This window comes from Varanus komodoensis, unplaced genomic scaffold, assembly GCF_004798865.1.
Source record: "Varanus komodoensis strain SLA01 unplaced genomic scaffold, ASM479886v1 scaffold10, whole genome shotgun sequence".
Lineage (NCBI taxonomy): Eukaryota > Metazoa > Chordata > Lepidosauria > Squamata > Varanidae > Varanus > Varanus komodoensis.
Genome location: NW_025335269.1, coordinates 12,302,117 through 12,327,286, shown reverse-complemented (window position 1 = coordinate 12,327,286; position 25,170 = coordinate 12,302,117). Strand labels below are relative to the sequence as shown.

The 25,170-nt window shown below is 40.2% G+C and overlaps 1 protein-coding gene across 9 annotated transcripts in view; it reads right to left on the bottom strand.

Annotated features, from left to right (window-relative positions):
• Nucleotides 1-25,170, bottom strand: part of GLI3 (GLI family zinc finger 3) — a 476,769-nt gene that overhangs the window by 84,975 nt on the left and 366,624 nt on the right. For 8 of the 9 annotated variants that reach the window (XM_044454104.1, XM_044454087.1, XM_044454118.1 and 5 more), the window contains 3 exons: nt 13,833-14,038; nt 8,135-8,278; nt 223-424 (listed from right to left, as the gene is read on the bottom strand). In XM_044454104.1, the coding sequence (XP_044310039.1) occupies nt 223-424; nt 8,135-8,278; nt 13,833-14,038 (552 nt within the window). Of the gene's footprint in view, nt 1-222; nt 425-1,107; nt 1,295-8,134; nt 8,279-13,832; nt 14,039-25,170 lie in introns of those variants that run through there. The other variant, XM_044454146.1, reaches the window with a different exon arrangement.

Sequence of the window (25,170 nt, the reverse complement as noted above, 5' to 3'; positions counted from 1 at the left end):
TTTCATTTTGGCTGAAAGGGTATGCTATACTAAATGAATCCCAGAAATAAGCATCTAAACACTTCAAGTTTGCTCACAGAGGGATCCTAATTTCATTTCCTGAATGGAAGTGCAGTCCATTGAACCAAAGGTTATAACTAGTGGTTAATCAGTGTATTTGGTGTTTGACTCTTATAAGATTTATAAACACTGAAGATTCTTGTTATTTGCCCAGTTCCTTACCTTATTGCACTCGCAGATAAATGGCCGTAGGAGCCACTTGCTGAGGAACTGCTGCGGGAATTGTTGAGAATTGTGACCAAGGAGTTTGGAGATGTCCGGATCATGGTCTGAAGGTCAAAGCTATGATCAGATAGAGGTGATAGGGACAGCGTTCGCTTTCGGCTTGGTCTTGTTGGCAGCCTTGGACTTGGAAACCTAGCGCCTGTTATGTAAACAAAAACAATTAACTACCCTAAGTGCCCAGTCTTCTTTATTCATTACTACTGGCATTGGATATAAAGAGTCGCCACAACAGTACGACATGCTTTTGACAAGCCCACTCTTTCCACTTATGATCTACTGGCTACGATTGAGGAAAATTAGGAAGAAAAATTTATCTTTCCATTGCTTACCTCAGGGGAGCTCTGTTTATTAATGTGCAAGCAAAATGATAAATGGCTAAACAAAAGGAAAAGACTTTTATGTGTTATCCCTCTCATTTCTAGTGATTTATGAATCTGATGGCTGCTTAGACATTCACATCATTAATTCACTAGAAGCAAGGAGACGGAGTAGTTCAAATCAGAGCTACTGGCAAACCCAAAGCCCAACCACATTAATGAAAAGAGCCAAGAAGAGCTTCTCACACACAACATGGAAATCAAGATCATATTTTTCTTTTGTTCATAATTTTTATATGGAAAATACTGCAGCCAAGATAAGTATGATGAAATAATGTCCTCTGAAAATATTTCTGGCATTTCTATCTCACATTTCTCTCACAAGCTCAGGGTTTTAACTGCTTTTAACTTGGATATAATGGAGAAGATTTAACTGCAAATTTAACCTACCCCAAAATCCATAGGATTGTGCTTAGGTTGGGCTAATGTGCTCAAAGTAGCATACCTGTTCCAACAATCATCTGAGTGATCTTTTCAACCAAATGAACAAAACCTTAATGTTCAATGTCCAGTTATTCGCCCTTCATTACTATTACTCATCGACATAAATCAGTCCTGTCAGATGAAACATAATCCATCCGCTCCAGTATGCTGTCCTTAACAATGTCTGGACCAAGATCGTCCTAAAGAAGAAAGTATAAACAGGGCAGGACAAGAATAAAGCACCAGGTTTCCTGATCTCCCCCTTCTGTGTATCTACTCTAAGTCCACCATTTGGTAGTTGAAGTCTTGCTTCATTGCTTCTATCCCTATATGATCTGATCTCTACTCACATGCCCATCTGCGCTTCATTTTGGAACTCTCTTTGGCCATAACCCCATAGATAAGACTGTGAACAAGAGTGTGAGTCATCTCTGGCATCTGGCTTGTGGTTCTCATCTCCCTTCTTTTACATCTGTGCAGCCAGCATGCACCCATGTTGTTCCAATCTCACTCCGGATACTGTGTTGACGAGTCAGCATTTAAAAGTTAATGTAAAGATTTTTATTTCTTCAAGCTTCTTATAATTTGACCTTTTCATCTCTCTTTTATGGGTTCGCCCATTACTGTGTGGCTGTCTGCTGCTTCGTTCAGTGAAATGCTTTGATACTTGAGAATAGTGATGGCTTTTGATTGTCTTAGAGTAAAAACAGTGTTCAAAGCTTACAAGACAAGGCTATTTAATGAAGGACACCAAAAATGATGCATGCAAAGGTGACAAAATCAGAAGCTATGCTTAAACAGTTTCTTTCTAATTACAGAACAAAGTAAGGAAAGGTATGGGTTCTAATTCTGCATTATCGGGCATGCTGATCAGCACTATTCCCCTCCAAGATGGAGCCTACCGCCCATCTCAGTGACCCAGGATCACATTTGTTTCTACTCTACTGAGCAGTGGAAGGACACCGAGATTGTAGTCCAACAGATATTTCATAGGAGGTGTAATTCCCCCCCCCCTTGAAGCTTGTCTTGGTTCCACACAGTCTGAACAAGCAAAGTCCAGAAGCACCCATTTTAGGCCCCTCATTATGTTCCTATCAAGATGCCCTCCAAATGATGGGAAAGTGTCTAGAAAAGTGGATAAAAGAGGTGCTGTAGGTGAGTGCAGGGATGAGTCGTATCTCCCCTTGTCAGCTGGTTTTCCCTCCGGCTTCCTCTCACCAGCCTCTACATCTATCTTTCCCTCTCCCTTCAGACCACTGCCTTATATGTTCCCTTATATCTCAGGCCTGTGCCTCCTTGTCTCCCTTTCCTTATTTAGCTTAGGCCCATACCACTATTCACATTAGCAAGAGTGAGAAAGCACAAAAGTAGCTATAGTTGGTTGACTGGATTAGTGCCAACCAATAATTCTGTTCAGTGTGCTATAACCATTGCTGATCATCTGCCAAAGGAATGAAAATATCGGATGGAGTGGATCTTCCCTCCCACTGTGCCCTGGAAGTTTGAGGAACCTTCTGGAATAGATCCGAGGTCACAGGGGGCAGAGCAGCAGGAGGGAAGAGAAGAAGGGTTCTCACTGTATGAGCAGAAATCCACTTGTGTGATGTTCGATTCTTCTCACTCTGCCTTATGTTTAATTCTCTTCATATCCACTTTCTCTAATGTTGCTACTCTTTTTTTCCCCAGATCAAATTGTGCCTTTTCTACCTTCCTGCTACAGTAGCGACTCTCATGGTTGCTACCTGTTCCTGGAAGACAGAGTTCAGGCTATTCAAGAGACCACGGAGAACACGGGCAGTCAAAGCTAACTGGAAGAGTCGCTGGTGGATATTGCAAATCCAAGGTATTCTTTAATGGTATCTTGTTTCTTATTGGTGTTCCAGAGGGGAGGGGCATTCTGAGTGAAGAATGTTTTCCTGAAAAGCCCTGAACACAGTTACAATCTTCCTACCCACCTAGGCTTAGACCATACTGTTAAAATGGCTCAGACAAATTCTTTCTTTCTTGATCATACTATGCAAATGGGCTCAAACAAATAGTCTGAGTTGCAAGCATCTGGAACATTATTAAAGATTACTGCATGATTCTGTCAGCATCAACAAAAAAAATCATGTCTCTGCCAGGAGAAGCTTACAATCCTGTGAAGTGCTTCCATGAATTAAAGACTTTTTGGGCAAAGGGTGTCCAGGTTTTCTGAGGACAAGAAAAGACACTAAAGATGCAACTATAGGCATTGCCTTTTTTAAATTCTAGAATAGGCTAATAGGGAAATTGGTACTTTAATGTGTGCATGTGGCCTTTTTCCCAACTAGGTGTCCAATTCCAATCAGTAATTTCACATGTGCAATTCCTTTTGCACAATTGATCATTATAATCCATAAAAGAAATCCAGTGGTTCACAATTTGCAAAAGAAATTTCAGGCACAATAGGGCTTGTAAGTGAACAGGTTAAAGCCCCACTTTCCCCTCCAGTAGGGTTTTCATCCAAACTTCACTTACTCTAGAGTAAAAATTAAAGGTAGATGTAGTAAAATAATGTCTGTTTTGGTTCTCATAGTAATTTGAAAATGGCTATTAAGAAAAACTATCAAATATCATTTCTTATTTCCTGAATGAGTCAGAAATCACCTTATTTAACACGGCACAGCACTGATTACAGTACTTAGCTATGAAATGCAAGCATGAGCATTGTTGTTCTGTTTTTAGCATCTTAATCTTGGCTTCCTGCTAATTGTTTTTTTGTTTTTGTTGTGTTTTGTTTTCTCATCTAAAATTCTGACAAAGAAGAAAGGTTTCTTCAGCATGATGAATGGGTAGGACATTCAGATTCCTACTTAATGACAATTAATTTACTGTACACCCATGCAAGTTGAGATAGTTTTAATTAGTTTTTACAAAGTAAAAGGCTAGCTTCATCCTCTATTTAGATAAAAGCAGTGCTGCCTGACTAAACAAATTCTCATCAAATGGAGAAGGTGAAGCTATGTGACCTCCCCACGATTCTCTCTTACTTTAAATTCTCTATTTAGGGTTTTAAAACAAGCAATTTGCATAATACCAATGCACAGTTGTGTTGTGTTTTAAATACAGGAAATCGTCCTTAATTGAATAGTTGCTGCTGTAATGAAGCTCAGATGTGTGTGATCTTGTCTCAACTTAAGAAACATCCCAAATTGAAGTCTCTGTTCAGTCTGGCAAAAGGACAGGGAGAGAGCAACATCTTTTATCAGCTTTTCCTGGACTGAGTGCCACCTGGGCCCCTTCTATCTCTGGTTTCTATCAATGGCTGGCTATGTATGCAGTACAGCAAAATGAGAGGAGGAAGCAAAGTTCTCTGCACTACCCTGACTTGCCAGTTCCCTTCACTAGGCCCTCAGGGAGCAGCCCAGCCACTCTGCTGCAGAAGGGACAGAACAAGTGGCACTTCCACTGCTTTGATACCTCTGGTTTGGTTTTTTTTTTTTTTAATTTCTTCTTGATCACCTTGAGTTATATGAATGTATGTATGGCAAATATGCATGTACAGGTACATGTATGTATAAATGCATATATGTATTTCCAAGTCCAGTAATAAAAAGTGCTTGATAGCATTATGGTTAGCATGATCATTACAGGAACTGTAAAGTGTACACTCATAGATAATGGAGATACAGAAGCCAAAGGACTGACCTCGATTATCCAGATTGTTTTACACTTTCCTAGTGCCCTGGGTGTATCTGTAGAGTTCTTAAAAACTAAAGTATTTGTGCTTCTGTAACATAGTAGCTTTATGTTGGTACATTACCATTGTCTTGCAGACACATTATCTTAACCCATCTGTTATAGCAGAGAAAGACTGACTAGACTAGTTGGAATCAATGAAACAACTAAAGCGGGAGCTTTGTGTGAATGTTCAAAGAAGAGTCCCTGTTGGTGATGTGTGAAGAATCTGGTCTGGGATGTTGGAATCCACCAGTGTTCTTGGTTTGGCTCCCCACACTATAGCCCAAAAGTCTTAGCTTTCTAAGACTTTTGGGCTATAGTGCCCCGATTGTGCTGAGTATTCACATGAGCATCCTGCAGGAAGCAAATCCAACTTTGTGCATGTGTAACCTGCTAGAGCAACATAACTTGCAGCAGTAACAGTGCCACATTAAGGTTTTGCCATCTTGGTTCAAAATGTTCCCCTCTTCTATTGCACTTTTTTATACTGAGCCTGCACAGAGTCCTTCACTAATTACATCACTGCTGCATAAAAGGGCTTACAGGTACCCTATGCCTCTTGGACACCAGTTGTCTTTCCTGCTGTCCCTCTGGATTCACCCAATGAAAAGAAAGAAAAAGGAGGGATATAAATCTAAAAAATAAAAACAAATCTGTGCTGCTGCTAACTCATGACAGGGCTTAACTGATGAAATCAAACTCCAAAATAAACTAGTTGTCCAGCAGCCTTTTGCTGAAAATAATCTAGTAAATTTACAGGATATTCAAAAGACAAATACTTTATTTCATATTTCCACATTGCCTTATTTATGGCATTGCTGTGCCATTCCTTCTAACCACAGAGCAATTTGGATAAAAATTAAGCCGTCTTTTAAAAACCTATCAAATGTAAAGAACACAATCACTAGAAGCAGATGATTATTAGGTGCTGATAAGCTCCCTGGCCTGTTTCTTCTTTCTTGCCTTTCCTTCAGGGCACACACATGCTTTTGTAGCAGACCCCTGGAAAGTGTGGAAGGACCCGAATTCTCTCACAATAGTGACATATCCACAATCATCTGCAATGTATATGGATATATATATTTCATGCCTCACCTCCCAAATCCAGAAAAGTGATGCTCTGTGAAGCTCGGCAAGCTCCTTCTATTATAACTGGCTTATCATTGTATGAACTTGCCTACAGTCAGCTCTTTCAAAATAGGATTAAGAGTGGTATTCATCATCAGCTATTAGGCAACAAAGCAATTGCATCTAAATATAAACAGACTGAAACGCAACATTAAGAAAACTAAGATCATGGCATCCAGTCCTCTCACTTCCTGGCAAATAGATGGGGAAGAAATGGAGGTAGTGACAGATTTTATTTTCCTGAGTTCCAAGATCACCACAGATGGGGACTGCAGCCAAGAAATTAAAAGACACTTGCTCCTGGGGTGGAAAGCTATGGCAAATCTAGACAGCATACTAAAAAGCAGAGACATCACCCTGCCAACAAAAGTGTGTATAGTCAAGGCTATGGTTTTCCCAGTTGCAATGTATGGCTGTGAAAGTAGGAGCATAAGGAAGGCTGAGCACCAAAGGATTGAGGCCTTTGAATTGTGGTGCTGGAGAAGACTCCTGCGAGTCCCTTGGACTGCAAGGCGATCAAACTGGTCAGTCCTACAGGAGATCAACCCTGACTGCTCTTTAGAAGGCCAGATACTGAAGATGAAACTCAAATACTTTGGCCACCTAATGAGAAGGAAGGACTCCCTGGAGAAGAGCCTAATGCTGGGAACAATAGATGGCAAAAGAAGAAGGGGACGGCAGAGAATGAGGTGGCTAGATGGAGTCACTGAAGCAACTGGTGTAAGCTTCAGTGGACTCCGGGGGGTGGTGCAGGACAGGAAGGCCTGGAGGAATATTGTCCATGGGGTCGCGATGGGTTGGACATGACTTCACAACTAACAACAACAACAAACAACAACATAAACAGACAGAATTGCAGCTGGATTTCCTGAATGGACTGAATAAAACTTAGTGACCTTTGAGTTCTGAAACCTTCTCTCAACCTTGCTGATCTTACTTTGGCTTGGTTGGCTGTTTCTGTGATACCTATACTGTCTCTAGTGGCATTGTAAAGATACCCGAGACGCACTGTGTATGAGATACCTCACCCTGGTTCAGACTTTTATACCCATTATTTCACATGTAAAGTGCATCTGAGGCATTTCAGCATTTATATTAAGGCCTCCTAAAGCATATTAAAAGCCCACAATGCAGGTGTGCCTTGCTAAAATTAAGCGTGTTCACATGTAAAATTAAGGCCTGACAATGATTTAGAAACTAAAGGATTCTTTGACATTTCAAAGACACATGGGTACATTGTCTGAAATGTACCCTTGTCTTCCACTTTATATGACATATTTGAGTTACCAACTGTGTGATGTTTAAAACGGACCTTACAGAAATTTAAATGTAATGCTGATCAACAAAATAAGCAAATAGTGACACTTCTATCAAAATTCTTTAAATACTACAACAAAAGATTTATCTGAAGATTCTCTTCAAAACAGAAGAATATAACAAATAATAAATTGAAAAATTGCTATCTGAACAGAAGTTTAAAACAACTAAAATGACTTATCATAGATTTACACAGCCATTTGTTTTTCCAGATGTCCTTTCTTAACCAACTCTTCAAGGCTCACTTCCCAAATTGCTTTTTTTAGTCCTTAATCCATGGTAGAATTGTTCATTCATTTACGAGGTGGTAAAATTCTACATGCAGTGAATATTTTCAAATGAGAAAATGAGGAAAGCCTTTTGCCAACCTGATAAGGCAATTCTGGAGATGTCCAGGTGTGAGGGTGAGCTGATGGCTTCTTCAAGATAAAACACCTCCACCCCTCCCACCATTTCTGTTGTCTTTCACAATGTAAACATTTAGAATGAAAATAACAAGAACAGCAAGAAGCTTTTTCCTTCTGAAATTTCATAAAATGCCATATACATTACTGTGGCATTACTAATGGTGCATAGATGCAAGGCCAAAATAAAAACAGTGGCAGAAATGCCTCTGGGAAAGGAAGACTGGACTTACCTTGGTAAGAAATATGCTTAGTATTGTACTCAAATACTACTATTGCAAAATAATAATCATAATCATGAGGAGGAGGAGGAGGAGGAGGAGGAATAATTACAGTAGTATTCCCAAGTGGGGATATAGTACTTCACACTAAATACATGAATTGGCATTCAAGTGAAAAGCTTTAAGCCTCAGCATGCACTGCATATCATTTTCCAGAAAGGTTTTTCCCGCAGCAAATTCAGGATCACCCTCTTGCATCACAACATCTAAAACTTACTATCCATAGCATGGAGATACTCCATATGAAGGGCACCAGCTCCTGTGGCAGCTGAAGGAATGATGTCTGCATATGGGCTGCGTTGACCTGCCAGGAGAGCCATCTGATGGTAATATTCAGCAGGACTCACTCCAGCATGTGGAGCTAAAAATAGGACACATAACAGCACAATTAAATGACTTACGATAAACAGGAAGCAATGTTTTATTGCTTTTCTTCCTCCTCTTTCATTCCACAGTTATCATTTCTATTCTATTTTTAAAATATCATGCGAGAGATGCCAATGTGTTGATTGCTTTCAGAGCACTCTGTGAAGGGATAATGTGTGGAACCAACTATCCATATTTGTAACAACCAAACTGGGTTGGAAAGTGAGCTCCCATTGAAATCAATATAGAAACAGTCAAGACTAAATTATTGCCCATTGATTTCAATTGCGCCTAAATACTACTAACTTGCTCTGGTTCCAGACCATAATTTGATTTACTAAAAGGAATTGTAAAGATTTCCAGTGATGAAAATCAGTAGAAATGGTCATAAATGAGCTGCAGTTTGTTATCTATGTTATGGTGGTGATAATACAACAATTGTTGACCAGAAGACCAAAGAAGTAAGCTTTAGTGGGTCTTGCTGAGGTTTCTCTCTTTACAAGTTTTAACTGGTTCTGCAAAAGCCACAAAGAAAATTCTGGATGCTTCCACAATGCCACCCTAAACATGACACTCCATTGGATACCAGCCTGTTACCCGTCAGATTACGTGCTATGACATTTATGAAAAATTTAACTGCAAAATCCAGTTTTCAGAACTGACTAGGAAACAGAAACATTTTATATTTCTTGGGGATAAAAGTGAACTAAGAATATTTAATGTACTCTTAAAATTGTTATTTGATTTTCAGCATAAAACTATCCATGTACCACTTCACCATCTATAAAATGGTAAGAAAAAAACACTGAAGCAAAAATCCTTACAGAAAATTATTGATGTTAAAGTTTTAAGGTATTAGACAACTGTGGTATCTTTCCAGACATACTTAAAACACTTCCTGAGCTTTCTGACATAAGTGTCTGGGTTAACTAACAATAACAAAAACTCTGAAAGGCAAGTCTGGAGAACCTGCAAGGGCATGAAGTGAGCGTATAAAGATAAATTACATTACCACCATTCTTTGCCCTGAAAGCTGCTTGAGCTTCTGAAAAGAGAGGAAGCCTTCACTTTCCTTTCTAGCAAAAGGAATAGAGCCAAACAGAAGTGCAGGAGTGTGTGCTGTAAGAAGATAGTTTTACTTTGATGTGTACATAGTGGAACTGCTATAATAGCTGGTTTTTGTAATGGGTTTCAAACACTAGCCTAGTTTGGACAATCATTCAAGGTTTTACAGACCATGGTTTCTGACACCTTAACTCTCTCCCTCTTCATTTCATGGAGTGACAACTTTGCTGCAAAGATCTTGGTTTGTATAATATCTGAATTCTTTGTTATGCCTAAATTGGGGACTTTGGCTTACTATCAATTAATAAATCAGGAAAGTAAACCATCCTGCTTTGTTTTAATTGCTTGTTAACAGACAGTAAGCCTAGTCCGAATATTACAGGGATCTCTGGATTAATACACACCAGGATCTTTGCATATGATGGGAAACAAGGAAGGCCAAAAGAGGAGTGCTCATCCCAAACACTTTTGCTTGGTGTCAAAACCAGTGGGTCATGAAGAGTCAAACAACAATCTGCACACAATCAATGATTCCTGGGATTCCTCAGTTCTTCAGTAATAGCCTATAAACATCCCTGAAGGAAGAGGAATGGTCTGAGGAAATGGCAGATGACAAACATTCCCTGCAGCTCACTATCTCCGGGAGATGAGGAACAGGTGCAAAGAGCTGCACTCAAGCTGCACTCAATTTATGCAGGACGGAATGAGGTCAAATAGGCTTAAATGGCATCTGATGTGCATGAAGGGAGAATACTCAGTAGAGCTCTCCACAACAACCAATAAGATTCTTTAGCAGAGGTGCAGCAGGTCCTCAACAGAGGAAGTTTCCTCAGGGCAGAAACTGTGCAATCCACTACAACACAGAATTGTTGAATCTCTGTGTTTTTCTAAATACAAATTCTCTTTCTTGTAGAAAGATTTCAATGTTGAAATGTACACATAACAATGGCAATTCCATTTGCACTCCAAGCAGTTCAAGGTGGCATGCATTGGTTGTCTCCCCATCCTGCTCAACTTTTATCCTGCAACAACCCCGATATTAGGCTAGACTAAGAGAAAGTGATTAGCCAAAGACTACACTAGTCAAATTCATGGATGAGTGCAAATTACAAATTGAGCCGTCCTCATTTATGTTTCAACACTCCAGCTGTCCAGCCCTCCCCAGCCTGGTGACTTCCAGATGTTTTGGAGTGGAGCTTTCAAACATGGCAAACGCTGAGGGATACTGGGAGGTGTGGTCCAAAATATCTTAAGGACCCAGGTTGAGGAAGGCTACTCTAACTACTCCCATACTGACTCTCCCACCCTTCTGGAGGTGGAGACTCAACAAGCTGCATAATTCATGGCTCCCATTTGTGTTACTCTGCTCACATATTTCAACTGGATGTATTTTCACCACACACCACAGAAGTAATTTTTTGGCCATCACCACTTCTCAGCATGGTTCGTTTAAAATATGGCAGTCCAGAAGAAGACACACAGTTGAGCAAATCTATACAAACGAAAGCAACTTAAAACTGGGCATAGGATTTGTAAACCATGACTTGACAGAACTACTTATATTGTGCTGGGCAACATTTAGAATACTTCCCCTTGAAATAGAAATATAGTTTCAGGTCCTGGAAGATGCAGATGTGCAAGTGCCATGGACTTTGGCTTTTTATGCTTGCATCATACTGTCTCAAGGGGGACTTCTTGAGAGGTGTGTATGGACATGAAGCCTGTTCAAGCTCCCTTACACAAACAGAAACTCATGAAAAAATTCCTCTTTAATGCACCCCCCCTAAAAAAAGACATCTCTTTATTGATGCTTGTAAGCATGCCCTCCAAGTCTCTTGGCAACATAGTTGCAAATTCATGGTAATCTCAATGGGCTGCATACAATGCTGGCATTCCAGTCCCTTCTGTAGAAATCCTGCCCTTATCCTTGTGCAAGTGTCCAATCCAACACTTTAATTCCATTTGTGCACGTCATTTCATGATCCATTGCACAATTTGTTTTGCTAGCAGACTGGCAGTCTGCAAGGTGTTCCACAGTCCATTATACCTTTCTTTGAATAAATGTCACTTATGCTAGTTGTTCAGTGAATAGTTGCCACATATGCAACAATTACAGGGATCTGGTAACACCTTCTGCATCCAGAGTTATGACCAACAATTAATTCTGGGTTTAAACCTCATAGTCTGCAAATTAATCTAATTTTTTTTTAAAAAGATCAAATTTATACCTTCTACTTACTGGGAAAATCTTGAGACTTGGCTTGCAATGAGTTATCCTAAAAATGAATGTCTAGGAGACAGCAAAAATATTCCAATGTACAATGTGTTGAACTTTATTACTGCTAACTTAATCAATTGACTTTCTATTGATTTTGCCCCCTGTACACAGAAAAGCTATAGTTTTATGGCTGCATAGCACATAAATTTATGTGAATATGTACAATAATGGCATACGAGCAGCAGGTCTATAATGCAACCAAATCAAATTTTATAAATCATATCAAATGCATGTAAATACAAAGCTGAAAGTTATGAAAGTTCCTGGAGACTATGTAAAATCTATAATTAATATAATTGTTCTCAAAAAGGATTTTTAAATAATTACCAAGATCTTGCCATAAAATTGTTTATGGACTGCTAAATATATTGATTTAAGGCATTAACAAATGCTTTAGGCAGCAACTAAACTTTCTTTATCACTATTACAAATGCCCTCCATGTGTAATATAAGCTCTGATTGACAACAGGTCATTAAAATTTATTCTCATAAGAACAAGAACCCATAAGTAATGGATTATCTGTAAAGGTATATGTTCTTATATGTGAGGATTAATTAGTTATGGTATTATCCATTTGGGCAGTGAGTACAGCTCATTTTTCAAATTCAGCTAAAGGCAGATTGTCTGTTTTGTAAATCTGCCATTTTCATGTGTGGTGGGAAGGACTTTTTTCTTAATTAAAATCGTATTTTAATTGTCTTGCATACGCGCTAGCTAGCTAATTTGACCCATTATAGCTCAATTTAGCAGCAATTACCATTTTGAATACTGAAATTACAGTTTTACTTCTGAACAGTTAAGAGATCCAGAATATGGACTTTTTTTGCTGTTACCTACACCAATGAAATTCCTACTAAAGTCAGTGTCAATTTTCTTTTTTCTGTGCAATACATTCTTATATTGACTAATCTTTTATCTTAACAGATTTGCACTTTTTAAAATTTTTGTTTATGTTTCTTTCCTTAACTTTCTGTGAGTTAAAGTTTCAGTCAGCTTAGGATGCATATTCAAGATTTCCTGGGTTTACATTTCAATACGTTTCCCAATCATTAACCATCCAAGTTAAGCAAACTGCAGTACCAGAGCGATCACTACTTCAACAGATGCTACTTTTGCCTTAATCTGCAGGAGAGGGAAAAGGAAAGAGACATGCTTATGACACTGAGATTAAATCCAGACAAGATAGTGGTACTGGTAGTCAACTGGAAGTCCAGCTCATCTGCTCTGGATGGGCCACAATCCCCCTGAAAGTTAGTTTTGTAGCTCAAGCACATTCCTAAATCCTACACTGTCTCTGGATGCTCAGGTGACAGTGGTGGTGGAGAGCGTAGAACTACACTGATTATGTGACCATTCCTAAATCAGTCTGATCTGACACTGGTTCTCCATGTCTGGGTTACATCACAGTTAGAATTTTGCAATGTACTCTACCTAGTACAGAACTATGCATGGAAACTTCAATAGTTGCAAAATGTGGCAGTTAGGCTGCTCGTTGCTGCACAATATTGTCACAAACTGGTGCACAAATTGGTGCAGATCACCTCAATACTGAAGGATCTTCACTGGTTGCAAGTTGCTTTCCAGAATCATTTATTTTTGTAAACCACCTTGAGTAGCTTCAGAAAAGCTGCATAGAAATGGCATTAATAACAGGATAAGATTTATTAATGCATTCTAAATTCTAATATGAAAGAACTACCTGCTAGCTTCCAAAATTTAAATTCAGAGGGGATGTTAAATTATCTTCCCAAGTATCTCAATTTGCCAAGCATTATGCATTCTCAAACTTAAAAAAAACAGCATGGAATTCCAAATTATTAAGGTTCTGTAGAGTGAAGATAAACCACCTATCCCTTTATTTTTTAGACCATGCCATGAAGAACACTTTACTTGCTAACTTCTGGAATTTATCTTTTATATGGATAGAATGAAAGTCATAGCAGTGCGGTCCACAATGGCAGGTGTTAGAAGCAATAAATATACTTCAGTTTTTCCATTTTGAATAAGACGGTACCTTTCGTTGATGTTTTAGTGAAATGTACAAATGACCGGCTATAGGCTGATGAAGTATTGAAACATTTATGACATAATAAATGTGTGACAGATCTGCTGCAGCTGACTGGAAGGAGTAGAAGAGAGCCTTGAACAAGATTTATGGAACTGTTGCCAAAAGGACAGCAAACAGGACGCCATTCTGACACTCACCATCTGTAGGGCTCAGTCCCCGGGCTGCAGAAATCATAGACAGAGAAGGGCTGCTATGTAGTGACCGTATATAGTCCACGTATGGGTTAATGTATGGATGAGGTGGGCTAAAAGGAGACTCTGATGCTGCAGCAGGGTTCCTGTGTGGGGATATTCTGATGAACGGCAAGTCTGAATATGTTGGACTACTTGATAAAGCAGAAGGCCTAGAACAGAAAAGGACAACACAGATATACAGAATTTATTTGCATTTCTAGGTAAATACATTCTACCCTCTTGCTGTCATGATGACCATGACTGATCATGCTGTCATGATGTTAAAAAGAAAGAAAAATATATTAATGCAAAGATTTGTATTTGTAAATCTAGGGTTAGATCCAAACAAAGTTGGGTGAACTTAGTTCCTATTTCAGTTAATGAGAGCTAAACTCAACTAGGTTAGTGTGGAGCCTATCCATATTTTCTTTGATATATGACAAGAACCTACTGTGTGCTATATTTTAACAGTTCTCTCCCATCACCAACACTTTTAATTAAAAAGGACTATTAAACATTTGGCACTGCTCCCACCCCTAGTTTGGAGTCCCAAATTCAACCAATCTGGGCCATGATTGTATATTCTCTATTACATACATTAATTACAGAAAACTTTGCACAAAGTTATTTGACAAAGAAACATATGAAGCTGTCTATATACCAAGTCAGGCCTTTTGTCTATCTGGCTCAGCACCGTCGACACCTTCCAAACCTGGTGAGGATTTCTGGACATCAACCACATCGGCCACAGGTACCATGACCAATAGTCATGAATGTTGGGAGTTTAGAAAAACATTTAAAGGGCACCAGGTTGAGGAAAACTGGTGTATGACGACTAGCAATACCTCTCCAGGTTTCAGGCCAGTCTTTTCCAGTTCTCCCTGGAGATACCGGTGACTGAAGCTGGGACCTTTTGCAAGCCCCAGTGGCACTAGTGCAGTGGCACTTTTCAGGCTTTCACTTTCAATATGTTAGCCATGCATTTCCCTTCCCTTTTCTCTTCAAATGTCTCTGCACCTGCAACAGGAGTGCTGTGTTCAGTTCTGGGCTCCACATTACAGGAAGGATATAGCCAGGTTGAAATTGGTGCAGTGTAGGGCAACAAGGATGGTGGTCGGATTGCAGGGAAAGCTGTATGAGTGGAGATTGGGTATTTCAGCCTGCAGAAGGGGAGACTCCAAGGGGATCTGTTGGCGACATAGAGGTACATGAGGGGGTGTCACATGGAGGTGGGTGTTTTCCCTTGTTTTTCCTTGCAGAGGAGGGCAGGACACGTTCCAATGTAGCAAAGCTCAGGGAACCAAGGTTCCATTTGGATGCCAGAAGTACTTCCTGACAGTCTGAACCCCTAGGGTATGGAATGGGCTTCCACGAGAGGTCGTTGAGGCCCCATCGGTGAGGGTGTTTAAGGCCAGTTGGACATGCACATTGTAGGCATGTCATGAGTGGAGCCAGCAGGAGCCAGGGGTCAGACTAGATGGCCCGGGAGGCCCCTTCTGATTCACTCTGTTTCTATGTTCTATTTTTCTATGTTTCCTATGGCAGGTTCTTATGAACCAGGTCAGAATCTGTGTCTTAGGGTTTTTATTTCATCCCCTTTATTTACAGTTTTTGGGTTTCCATTACTCATTTTTTAATCATCATAATTTAACATTTTCCTAATTTATATAACAAATACAGGATTGACGTTAGCTGTACTACAGACTGATAATGCAAATGCTTATCTGGCAGGCTGAAGTAATGGATAAGATGAGAAGCAGGGCTATTCCAGCAACTCTGCTAAGAGATGAGCTCTACCTAGTACCTATGTTCCCCGAGTCATTTCTTTTCCACATCTAAAGCTATAAGAGTTACAATGTAATTTGTTTTCCTCCTTCCTTCTCATCCTCCCTCCACCCTTTTTGTTTTATACCTTTTAGCCTGTAAGTCTATAGGCAAGGACTGTCTTGCTTTTGTTGATCTTATGAAAACTGTTCTGGGAGGCCTTTCAAATGAAGAGTGGGGAAAGAATGCTTTTAAGTGAAATAATATAATTAAAATATTTCAAGTCTTTCCTGGACTTGCTAGCTCACCCTTATTGCAATTGTTCTGCTACAATTAAAAACAAATTTTAGGCAGCTGATCCAGAGTGTCCAAGTACTTATTACAAGACAGCTTTAGTAGAGGCTTATCAGGCAATTTCACAATTAGCTGACAATGGATCAAAGCTTTTCCGTAAGTTTGTTTTTCAGCAGGGCAAAGCAAACCATTGTGGAGCCAAATCAAGAATTCAGTAATTAACCATAGCACTAGGTTTTATATCAAACTGTGAAATGGTAAGAGAACAAGAGAAACACCCTAAACTCAGGTGTTGGCCAAGCATTTGAGGAACATGTCAGAAAAGAAATATTCTGCCTGGCAAAGGCCCTCATCACCACTTTGCAATCTGCAGCATTAACATTACATAGCTTTGTAAAGTGACCATTTTCTTCAGGAAAGGTTATACTGTCCATCTCAGCTAACATGTTCATTCTTCAGCAAAGCAGTGATTAAGTCTGTCATGAACTTGCAGTACCCCAACTAGCTGACCTTAACGAAATGCTTTTTGGTCCTGTTTTCTCCAATTAATTTAGCACAGACACTGTAAAGTCACAGGCAGCGGCTGAGAGAACCACCAAGGGCAGCAATTTCCTTTGATGTTGCTGATTCTAAGAATTATTTTAAGGAATTTTGAGGAAGGGGGAGAAATTATGTACATGTTTAAAAACAAAGAGTCCCATGGTGGGTTTCTTGACACTAATCAGGCAAATACAGTGTATTAAAGATGGATTCCACTTTATTCCATTCGGGGGGAGGGGGGGACTATTCTATTCACTGTTGTGATGTTTATTGCTATGCTTCATATAAACCTAAGTGCGTCCCTATGTAATTATGCTAAGTCCTGCCTGATCTGCAGTCTGGCAACATCTGGACAAGGCAAAAACAAGACTGATATGTTCATAACCAAGGCTTGTAAACAGCCATTCACCTAGTCACTTGTGGTGAGTCAGAATGTGCAGGCAACCTGACAGAGGAGGATTTCATTTGTAACTGGATGAGAAGATCAAGAAGGGACTTTGTACAACTAATTGATATTATGATCTGCTTTTTTCAGACAAGAAACCATCAGCATCTTTATGTTAACACTTGCGAAAATATACTTTTACAAATCAAAATCCTGAAATAAAATGTTTGAGAATTAAGCCTTATAAGCAGCAACCATAACTAACATCTACTTATCAAGTTATTCTGCCGGTTTTCCTCCAAGGAACCCAAGGCAGCTTACATGATCTTCCTTCTCTCCATTTTGTTCCTTACTGTGAGCATGCTAGCCCCCAGTTACTAAGGGAGCCGCATGGCTGAGCTGGGACTAAACCCTCAGAGTCCTGAGTTCCAGTCCAACACTCTAACCATTACACCACACCAGTGTTAACTCCTTCATGTGAATATTGTTGCTCAAGTAAGAGATTGGGCCTGTGCTTGCTGTCCCTGGTCACCCACACAATCAAGAATATCTTAAGACAGGAAGCTATGAAACATGCCCAAGGTCCCCCTATTACATGGAGTACTGGACAACTGGGATTCTAGTTCATGGGTGGGCTTGGACATTAAACATTACAGCAGCATGCATCACAGAGTCCCATAGGTTAATTAATCCCTGGTGGATTGTGACATGAAAATTGGTAATGCATGGGGATAACATCCAGGTAGGGTTTCTGATGATTCACCATGCATTTGCACATTCTTGGTGCTATATAAAATTTTAACTATGATGTATTAAGAAAGATGTGACTTGTCAGTCTTTTAAGAGAACTGGCTGGGCAGAGCTTCTACTTTCCCACACAGACTTTGTCTTCCACAGTTACTATCCAGTATTCCCAAACACATATTCTTCTATTCACCATTTCTTCTTTAGTGCAATACTGCCAACAGTTGACAAAAACCCCACACACATTTTCAAAGCAATGATAACTGGAAGTAGACTTAAGTCTACAGAACAGCCAAGATAAATTGATCATGGCTGCAGAACATGGATTTGACGGGTGGGGAGTGTAGAAACCTATCAAGTGGCACATGGAAAGGCAAACAGAAATAACATCAAGCAACTAAAGACTTAAGCCTTGGGCTTGGGAAACCTGGAATCTGATGTAGCCCAAGAGGAGAGAAATTAGCAATGTAAAGTAGAAATGCTGTAGAAAATATAGGCTCTGAAATCTGATCTGACATCTGATTCTGGAGATGTAAAATTTCTAGAAATGGGGCAAGGGGAAAGCATCCAGTTTACCCCTTTAGAGAAAAATGGAATTTTGGGGAAAACAAGCAATAATTTGGAGGTTTTAGCACTCCTTAGAATTCTAGAGTCATTTTATGGTTTCAAGAAAGCCTCTCCCAATCTGGTGCCCTCCAGATATTTTGGAGGTCAGCTCCCATTAGCTTCAGGCAGCATAGCCAGCATGATCAGGAATGCTGGGTGTTCTAGTCCAAAACATGGGGAAAGGAGGGCTGCATTAGGAGTATAAAGCAACCTTTATGTTCCTAAAATTATACTATGTATGACTTGGTTTGCTCATAAAACTAACACTATATTTAAGGGCTTTTAAAATAAACTCAGTAAATTTGTAATTATCAGAATTGCCTATATTTTTAAATTCAATGTACCAAATGATAATTTTGTGAGAAAACCAAGATATAGATGACATATTTTAGGGTCCCATTTAATGTCTGATCAGAGGAAACTTCAACAAATTGTCTGTGAAATGTGTGAAGCATTCTAGAAGTCCAAAAAAGCAGGAATAACTGAAAGCCTAGGAAGGCTGGTGTACAATATCTGTTCCAGTTTGTAAAGTAGTTTAGGGAAATTCCTAAATTTGTTCCTGTTGGTGGGCAGGAGTTTTGGGAAGTATAATCAATTAAGATTGTATTAGGAAAGATTTATCTTAGGAATGGTAGAACACTCTATTTAAGAACCTTTAAGCAATTCCATCCATTATCTGAAGAGTGACATTTTAAACACCTTTGTAAATAAATTCCACTAATGAAGATCTTATTGTTCGCTCTTTTGGAAAAAAATGTTTCTAGTGAGAGTATCAATCCCATGCTTATGCCATAGGAAACAGACTACTGAGTTCTTTGGTTAGAAAAGATTTCTTATAGTAGTAGCATTTAAAAGGTTTTATAGCTGAGGTAGCATCCTTTAGTGATGAGGTCAAATTGAGAACTAAATGTTGCCATGAGTTACATAGACCCAAGCCTCAAAGTTATTTTTTTAAAGAAAGAGTAACAGGCAGAATTGCCTAGATGTTGTTCTATCGTACCTGGTAACAGTGGTGAGATAGCCTATAGTTGCTGTTGTTTTCGCATATGTGGGTTTCAGATTAAAAATTCATTCAATATTGAACCATAAGATCACAAGAAACACAGGAATTTCCAGAACAAAACCCAAACTTTCAAGAACACATATTTGCTTCCATTTTATGGTGACTCTACTTATATGTTGAGAAACTGAGAATGACTTGGAGTATCCCTACATGTCTGAGAGTAAAAGAAATCACTATCTTACAGAGAATTTGTTTTAAAAATGATCATGGCTTCATGATCACATTTTACATCTCCTGGGTTGAACCAAAAGCTCTGAAGAACTGTAGCCGTGTTCCACTGTACCAACCTGTTGCACTGCTCTGGCTATTGGGAATCTTATTCAAACCATCCTTATCAAGACAGTGAAGTCAAGGGGCAAGAGGGCATCCTCAGTGCAGACTTTTATATCAACTTAACAGGGTTACAATTACAGAGTTTCAGTGCTAGGTGACGTATGTAGGCCCCGGCACACTGTAAACAATCCTTTCAGCAACATTTATTTATAAACATCAACGTCAGAGAAAGTAACATGCCAAAGGATGTCTTGATACACTATTATGCATTTGTGGGATCCGAAATATTTGTTTGCAGCCTTATAAATGAACCAATTGCCTACTTGTCTAAAATCTGAGCCCTTGTAGCAAAATATGGTAGTTTTCCATGATTTTGGAGATTCTTGGTAAAACTATGCTAATCTCAGTTCCCCTTTAAAAGAATTTTGTTAGTTATCACATTTGCAGAAAAAAAATCTTGTGGCTATGGCTTCAGCACATGACCAGAAAAAAAAAATGAAAAAAAAAAACAGCAAGCAAATAAAATGGAATTCCAAATTTTATAATGTATAAAATTAAGAATTTAGGGAGCCATTCTTATTATTTTTATGAGCCTGACTCATATCTCTGAATGTAGCAATGTCATGGTCCGCAGTTAACTAAGCTGACTGAGACTCCAAATTCTGACCTGTGTCATATGTAACACAGACCTCCTACTGCTGTGAAGCTGTAGATTATCCCTAAATATAGCAATGGGGAAGTATATAAATGTTATGATAAAGTTAAAAAATAAATTGTTGTTGGTTGCTTTCATTTATTAGTGCCCTGAATAATACTTGTGACAGCCAAAATAGTAAACATTCCTTGTTTGCTGTTAAGGAGTCTCTAAGAATGTATTTCTAGCACATACTGTGACAAGATTTAGGGGGTCTTAAACAACAAGCCATTTACCAAATACCAAATCTCCTGCTTTGGTCAAACCCTTCCTTCCCCAACCAGATACTCTCAGATGTGTTGGACTGCGAGTCCCATTATTTCCAGCCAGCATGACTACTGAATATGTTGGCTGGGCATGATACAAGTTGCAGTCCAACAGATCTAGATAATGCCACATTGAGAAGCGCTGGACTCAAAGTTCCCTGATACTGTTTTCTGTCCCCTCTCCTTTCATTCTCAATGCGGCATAGTAAATTTTCCATTGTTAAACTCTCCTCTTACCTCCCTTAACCCTTCATTTGTCCGACTAAGTTTGATTCATCTCCAGTCCTTCAGATCACTGATGCCACCTCCAAGCCAATGGGCTGTCTCTCACAACAAAGTGGCTTCTTTCAGAAACCTTACTCCATGATCCTGTGACTCCTCCAAAATCCCCAGTCTAGCAGCCTTGTCTAGATTCTGCAACCACACACTTGGAATGAACCCCAATAATGTTCAGGTTTTATCTGTCTATCTGTACAGGTGGAGAAGAACTACCAGTGTTATTACAGAAACCGGGTTACGGAAGAGCTCAGTTCTTTCTTTCCCTGGTATCATGAGGCTCAGGCCCTACCATATACTATCCGGTTAACATTCATTATTGGGCCGCAAAGCAATCTCATACTCTATGAAACTGCACTCTGTTTTTAATAGCCTCATGAAATAGTATGGAATGCATAGCTGCTCTAGCTCAGCTCTCAGACTCTCCAGCCATACTCCATATCAGCCTATGCAATTTGAATCACTATGTGGAAACGGAAATGCATCAATAGAATCATTGAATCATAAAGATAGAAGGGGGCATTTAGATAATCAAGTCTAATCTTGGTTGATGCAAGAATCAAGCACCTCTTACAGATGGCTGTCCGTTCTCTGTTTGGCTACCTCCAGAAATGGAGAGCTCACCAAGCTGGTTCTGTTGCTTGACTTCTCAGATCATTAGGAAGTGTTTCTTGATTTATTTATTTATTTATTTGCAAATCCCAGTAATTCAAATAAGTGAGACAACTTACAAAGAGATATAACAAAACTAGAGTACCCAATCCAATATTATCTGGGGAAAAAATTCTTGATATATAACCAAATGCCGCATCTATTATCCTCTTCCCAAGGGAAACCAGTTTAAATGCAAACTTATACTACCCAATTTTCTATGTCAGAGACCAATTACATATACATCTGTGCCTGTATGATTCTTTATCATTACTCCCATATCCATCCAAGTATATGTGAAGTCTTCCACCCATGTGGCTCATCCTGAGGGTGTGTTTACAATGGCACAAACATATGAGATCTTGAATAATGAGTTAAAGAAACCAAACTGGTATAAGGGGGAAATTCTTTCTTAAATCCCAATAGGTCACACATGAAGCAACAAACAGAAAAACACAAGGGACATGCTCCAGGCTAAAGGTACAATTCTGAGTCCCACTGATTTCTATGGGGAAGATTTAAACACATACTTAACTGTCCTGTTAAAATCAGTGTATTAAAAGTGCTTACATTTGAGTAGCTCAAATTAAATTAGTTATCATGGACTGGTACACTCCATTTAGAAACTGTGTTTCTTTTTTGTTCCAGTACATTATATTTCTGATCCTTCTGATTCCCCATCTACACTTTGAAGGAATGCTTGTTGTTGTCGCATCCGACCCATCACAACCTCATGGACAACATTTCTTCAGGTCTTCCTGTCCTCCACCATTCCCCAGAGTCCACTTAAGCTCACGCCAACTGCTTCAGTGACTCCATCTAGCCATCTCAGCCTCTGCCGCTCCCTTCTTCTTTTGCCGTCAGTTGTTCCCAGCATTAGGCTCTTCTCCAGGGAGTCCTTCCTTCTCATTAGGTGGCCAAAGTATTTGAGTTTCATCTTCAGTATCTGGCCTTCTAAAGAGCAGTCAGGGTTAAGAAAAGCAGGTTGCTTTCCTGTAACTGATGTTCTTCGAGTGGCCATCTGTGCATTCACACATATGGGTGCTGCGCCTGTGCAGTGCCTAGGCCAGAAGATTAGAAAGCTAACAGTTTGGCGGGAAAAACTCTGCTTCCCTCCCCCCAGTGGTATAAATAGAGCGGAGTGTCCGCCATTTTGCTCGGTCTTGAAGACTGAACGTTCGCCCCCTAATGGCTGTAATGATATTACAGTAAGCATTATCACCATCGGTACCCTAAGTACTTAGACATGATACCGATGAATAACAATTCCACTCACTGACACCGAGCGGGATCGGTGGGTGGGTTGTGTGAATGCACAGATGGCCACTCGAAGAACATCAGTTACAGGTAAGCAACCTGCTTTTCTTTGTCGTGGCCTCTGTGCATCACACATATGGGTGATTAGCAAGCTTACCAGACTTGGACGAAGGTGGTGTTATCAACAAAGAATAGATGAGAGAACTGCCCTGCCAAAAGAGCAGTCCTGTCTGGCTCGGACATCTAGCCGATAATGTTTGGCAAATGTAGATGGAGCAGCCCTTGTTGCCGCTCTGCAGATATCTTGAAGCGGAACTCCTGCGGCAAAGGCAGACGAAGTCGCTACTGCTCGCGTAGAGTGACCTTTTGGAAATACAGGTAAGTCCATTTTTGCTAGCTGATATGCCAAGACAATAGTTTCGACGATCCATTTAGTCTCTGAGATGTGACTGGGGATCCTTTGTTATATTCTGCATACTTGATAAAAAGTCTATTAGAGTGATGGAAGGACTCTGTATGGGATCTGTAAAAAGCCAAGCAGCGTCTAACATCGAGAGTGTGAAGAGACCTCTCAATCGGATTCGAGGGTGATGGAAAAAATGCAGGCAGAACAATCTCTTGGCTCATATGGAATGGTGTAGCCACCTTAGGCAAAAACAAAGAATCCATCTGAAGAATGACTTTTTCTTTGAGAAAATTCAGATATGGTTGATCTGTTCGAAGAGCACAAAGTTCGCTGATGTGACCACAATAAGGAAGGCTGTCTTCCAAGACAGTAGACGAAGGTCAAAAGTCACCAGGGGTTCAAATGGGGGTTTTGTAAGTGCTTGGAGCACTACAGAAAGACTCCATGTTGGCATAACAGGACGCATAGACGGATGCAAATTATGTAATCCTCTAATGAAGCACCGAACCAAAGGTTGAGAAAAAACTGAAGAGCCTTGTATAGTTCCCCGATAATGCGATATGGCAGCTGCTTATACTTTAATGGATGATGGTTTTAAGTCCCGAATGGTACAGTTGTAGAAGGAAACGCAGTATCTTCTCAATCGAAGCCATCCGAGGATCGAACAAATGGCACTCAGCAAAGGATGAGAATCTTTTCCATTTTGCCGCATAGGACTGACGGGTGGACGGTCTCAAAGCAGACTCGAGAATCGGCTGAATTTCAGGATCTAAAGCTGTCGGTACCGAAGCACCTTCTGTCGAATTCGAAGGAGGAGCACTCTGTACAATTCATCGGGTCGAGTTGTCCTGAACTTGAGAAGACGTCAGAATCGAGTCAGTGGCAGGATTTAGGTGATGCGCCAGGCCATCAGTTTCAACGATGTCAGATCCGGATGTCGGATCAGTCCTTTCTGCTGTGTTAGCAAGTGAGGAATTGCGGGAAGCCGAAGAAACACTCCTTTAGACAGTTGAAGGAGAGTGGTGAACCAAGGTTGTCTTGGCCACCACAGAGTTATTAATATACCTGTGGCGTTGTCTTGAACTATTTTCGACACCACCCTTGTTATAAGTAGAACTGGAGGGAAAGCGTAGAAATTCATATTGTCCCAAGGGATCGTGAGGGCATCCCCTCTCGATCCTGATCTGATACCCGCTCTCGAACAATACAGTTGACATACCCTGTTGTTCCAGGTAGCGAACAAGTCCATGTCTGGGTAGCCCCATAGGTGAAAGAGGTGTTTGCAAAATTGTCTGTCCAATTCCCACTCGTGAGTCGTTGACATCTGTCTATTCAATGTATCCGCTTCGACGTCGTCGGTTCTGGCCAAGTGAACCGCAAGGAGTAATATGTCCCTTGGGATGCACCAATCCCAAATTTCCATTGATAAACACGCTAGAGCTGGTGACTTTGTCCCACCTTGCTTGTTGATGTAAAAAACAGCAGCGATGTTGTCACAAGCAATTTGGACAACCTGATGGCATAGAACAGTCTCGAAGGATTTGAGAGCGTTGAAAATTGACAGGAGCTTGAGGAAATTTATATGTTTCACTGTTTCCCTTTGGTTCCAAGTCCCTTGGACCCGAAGTCCTGCACATGCTGCACCTCATCCGACAAGGGATGCATCAGTGTACAAGGTTGTCGTCAGTTGAGGAAGCCGAAATGGAACGCCGGTAGACAGATTTTCTGGGATAGTCCACCAAGTCATGGTACGTAGGATCGACAGTGGGATCCGGATTAGCTTGGTGGGTGGATCCTGCAGCGGCTGGAAGGACTTGTTGAAAAACAGCTGTATGGGTTGCTGTCGTAGTCTGGCGTTAGGGACGATGGCAAGTGCAGCAGCCATGTGTCCCAAGAGTCTCTGAATGGTGACGGCCGGTACCGTCCTGTTTAGTCGAATCCGATGGATAAGCTTGCAGAGATTGTCTCGACAGTTCAGAGGAAGGAAAGCTCTCTCTTGGGTAGAATCGAGGCATGCGCCGATGAAATTGATGACCTGCATGGGAAGAAGGGACGATTTCTCGCGGTTAATGCAAAGTCCAAG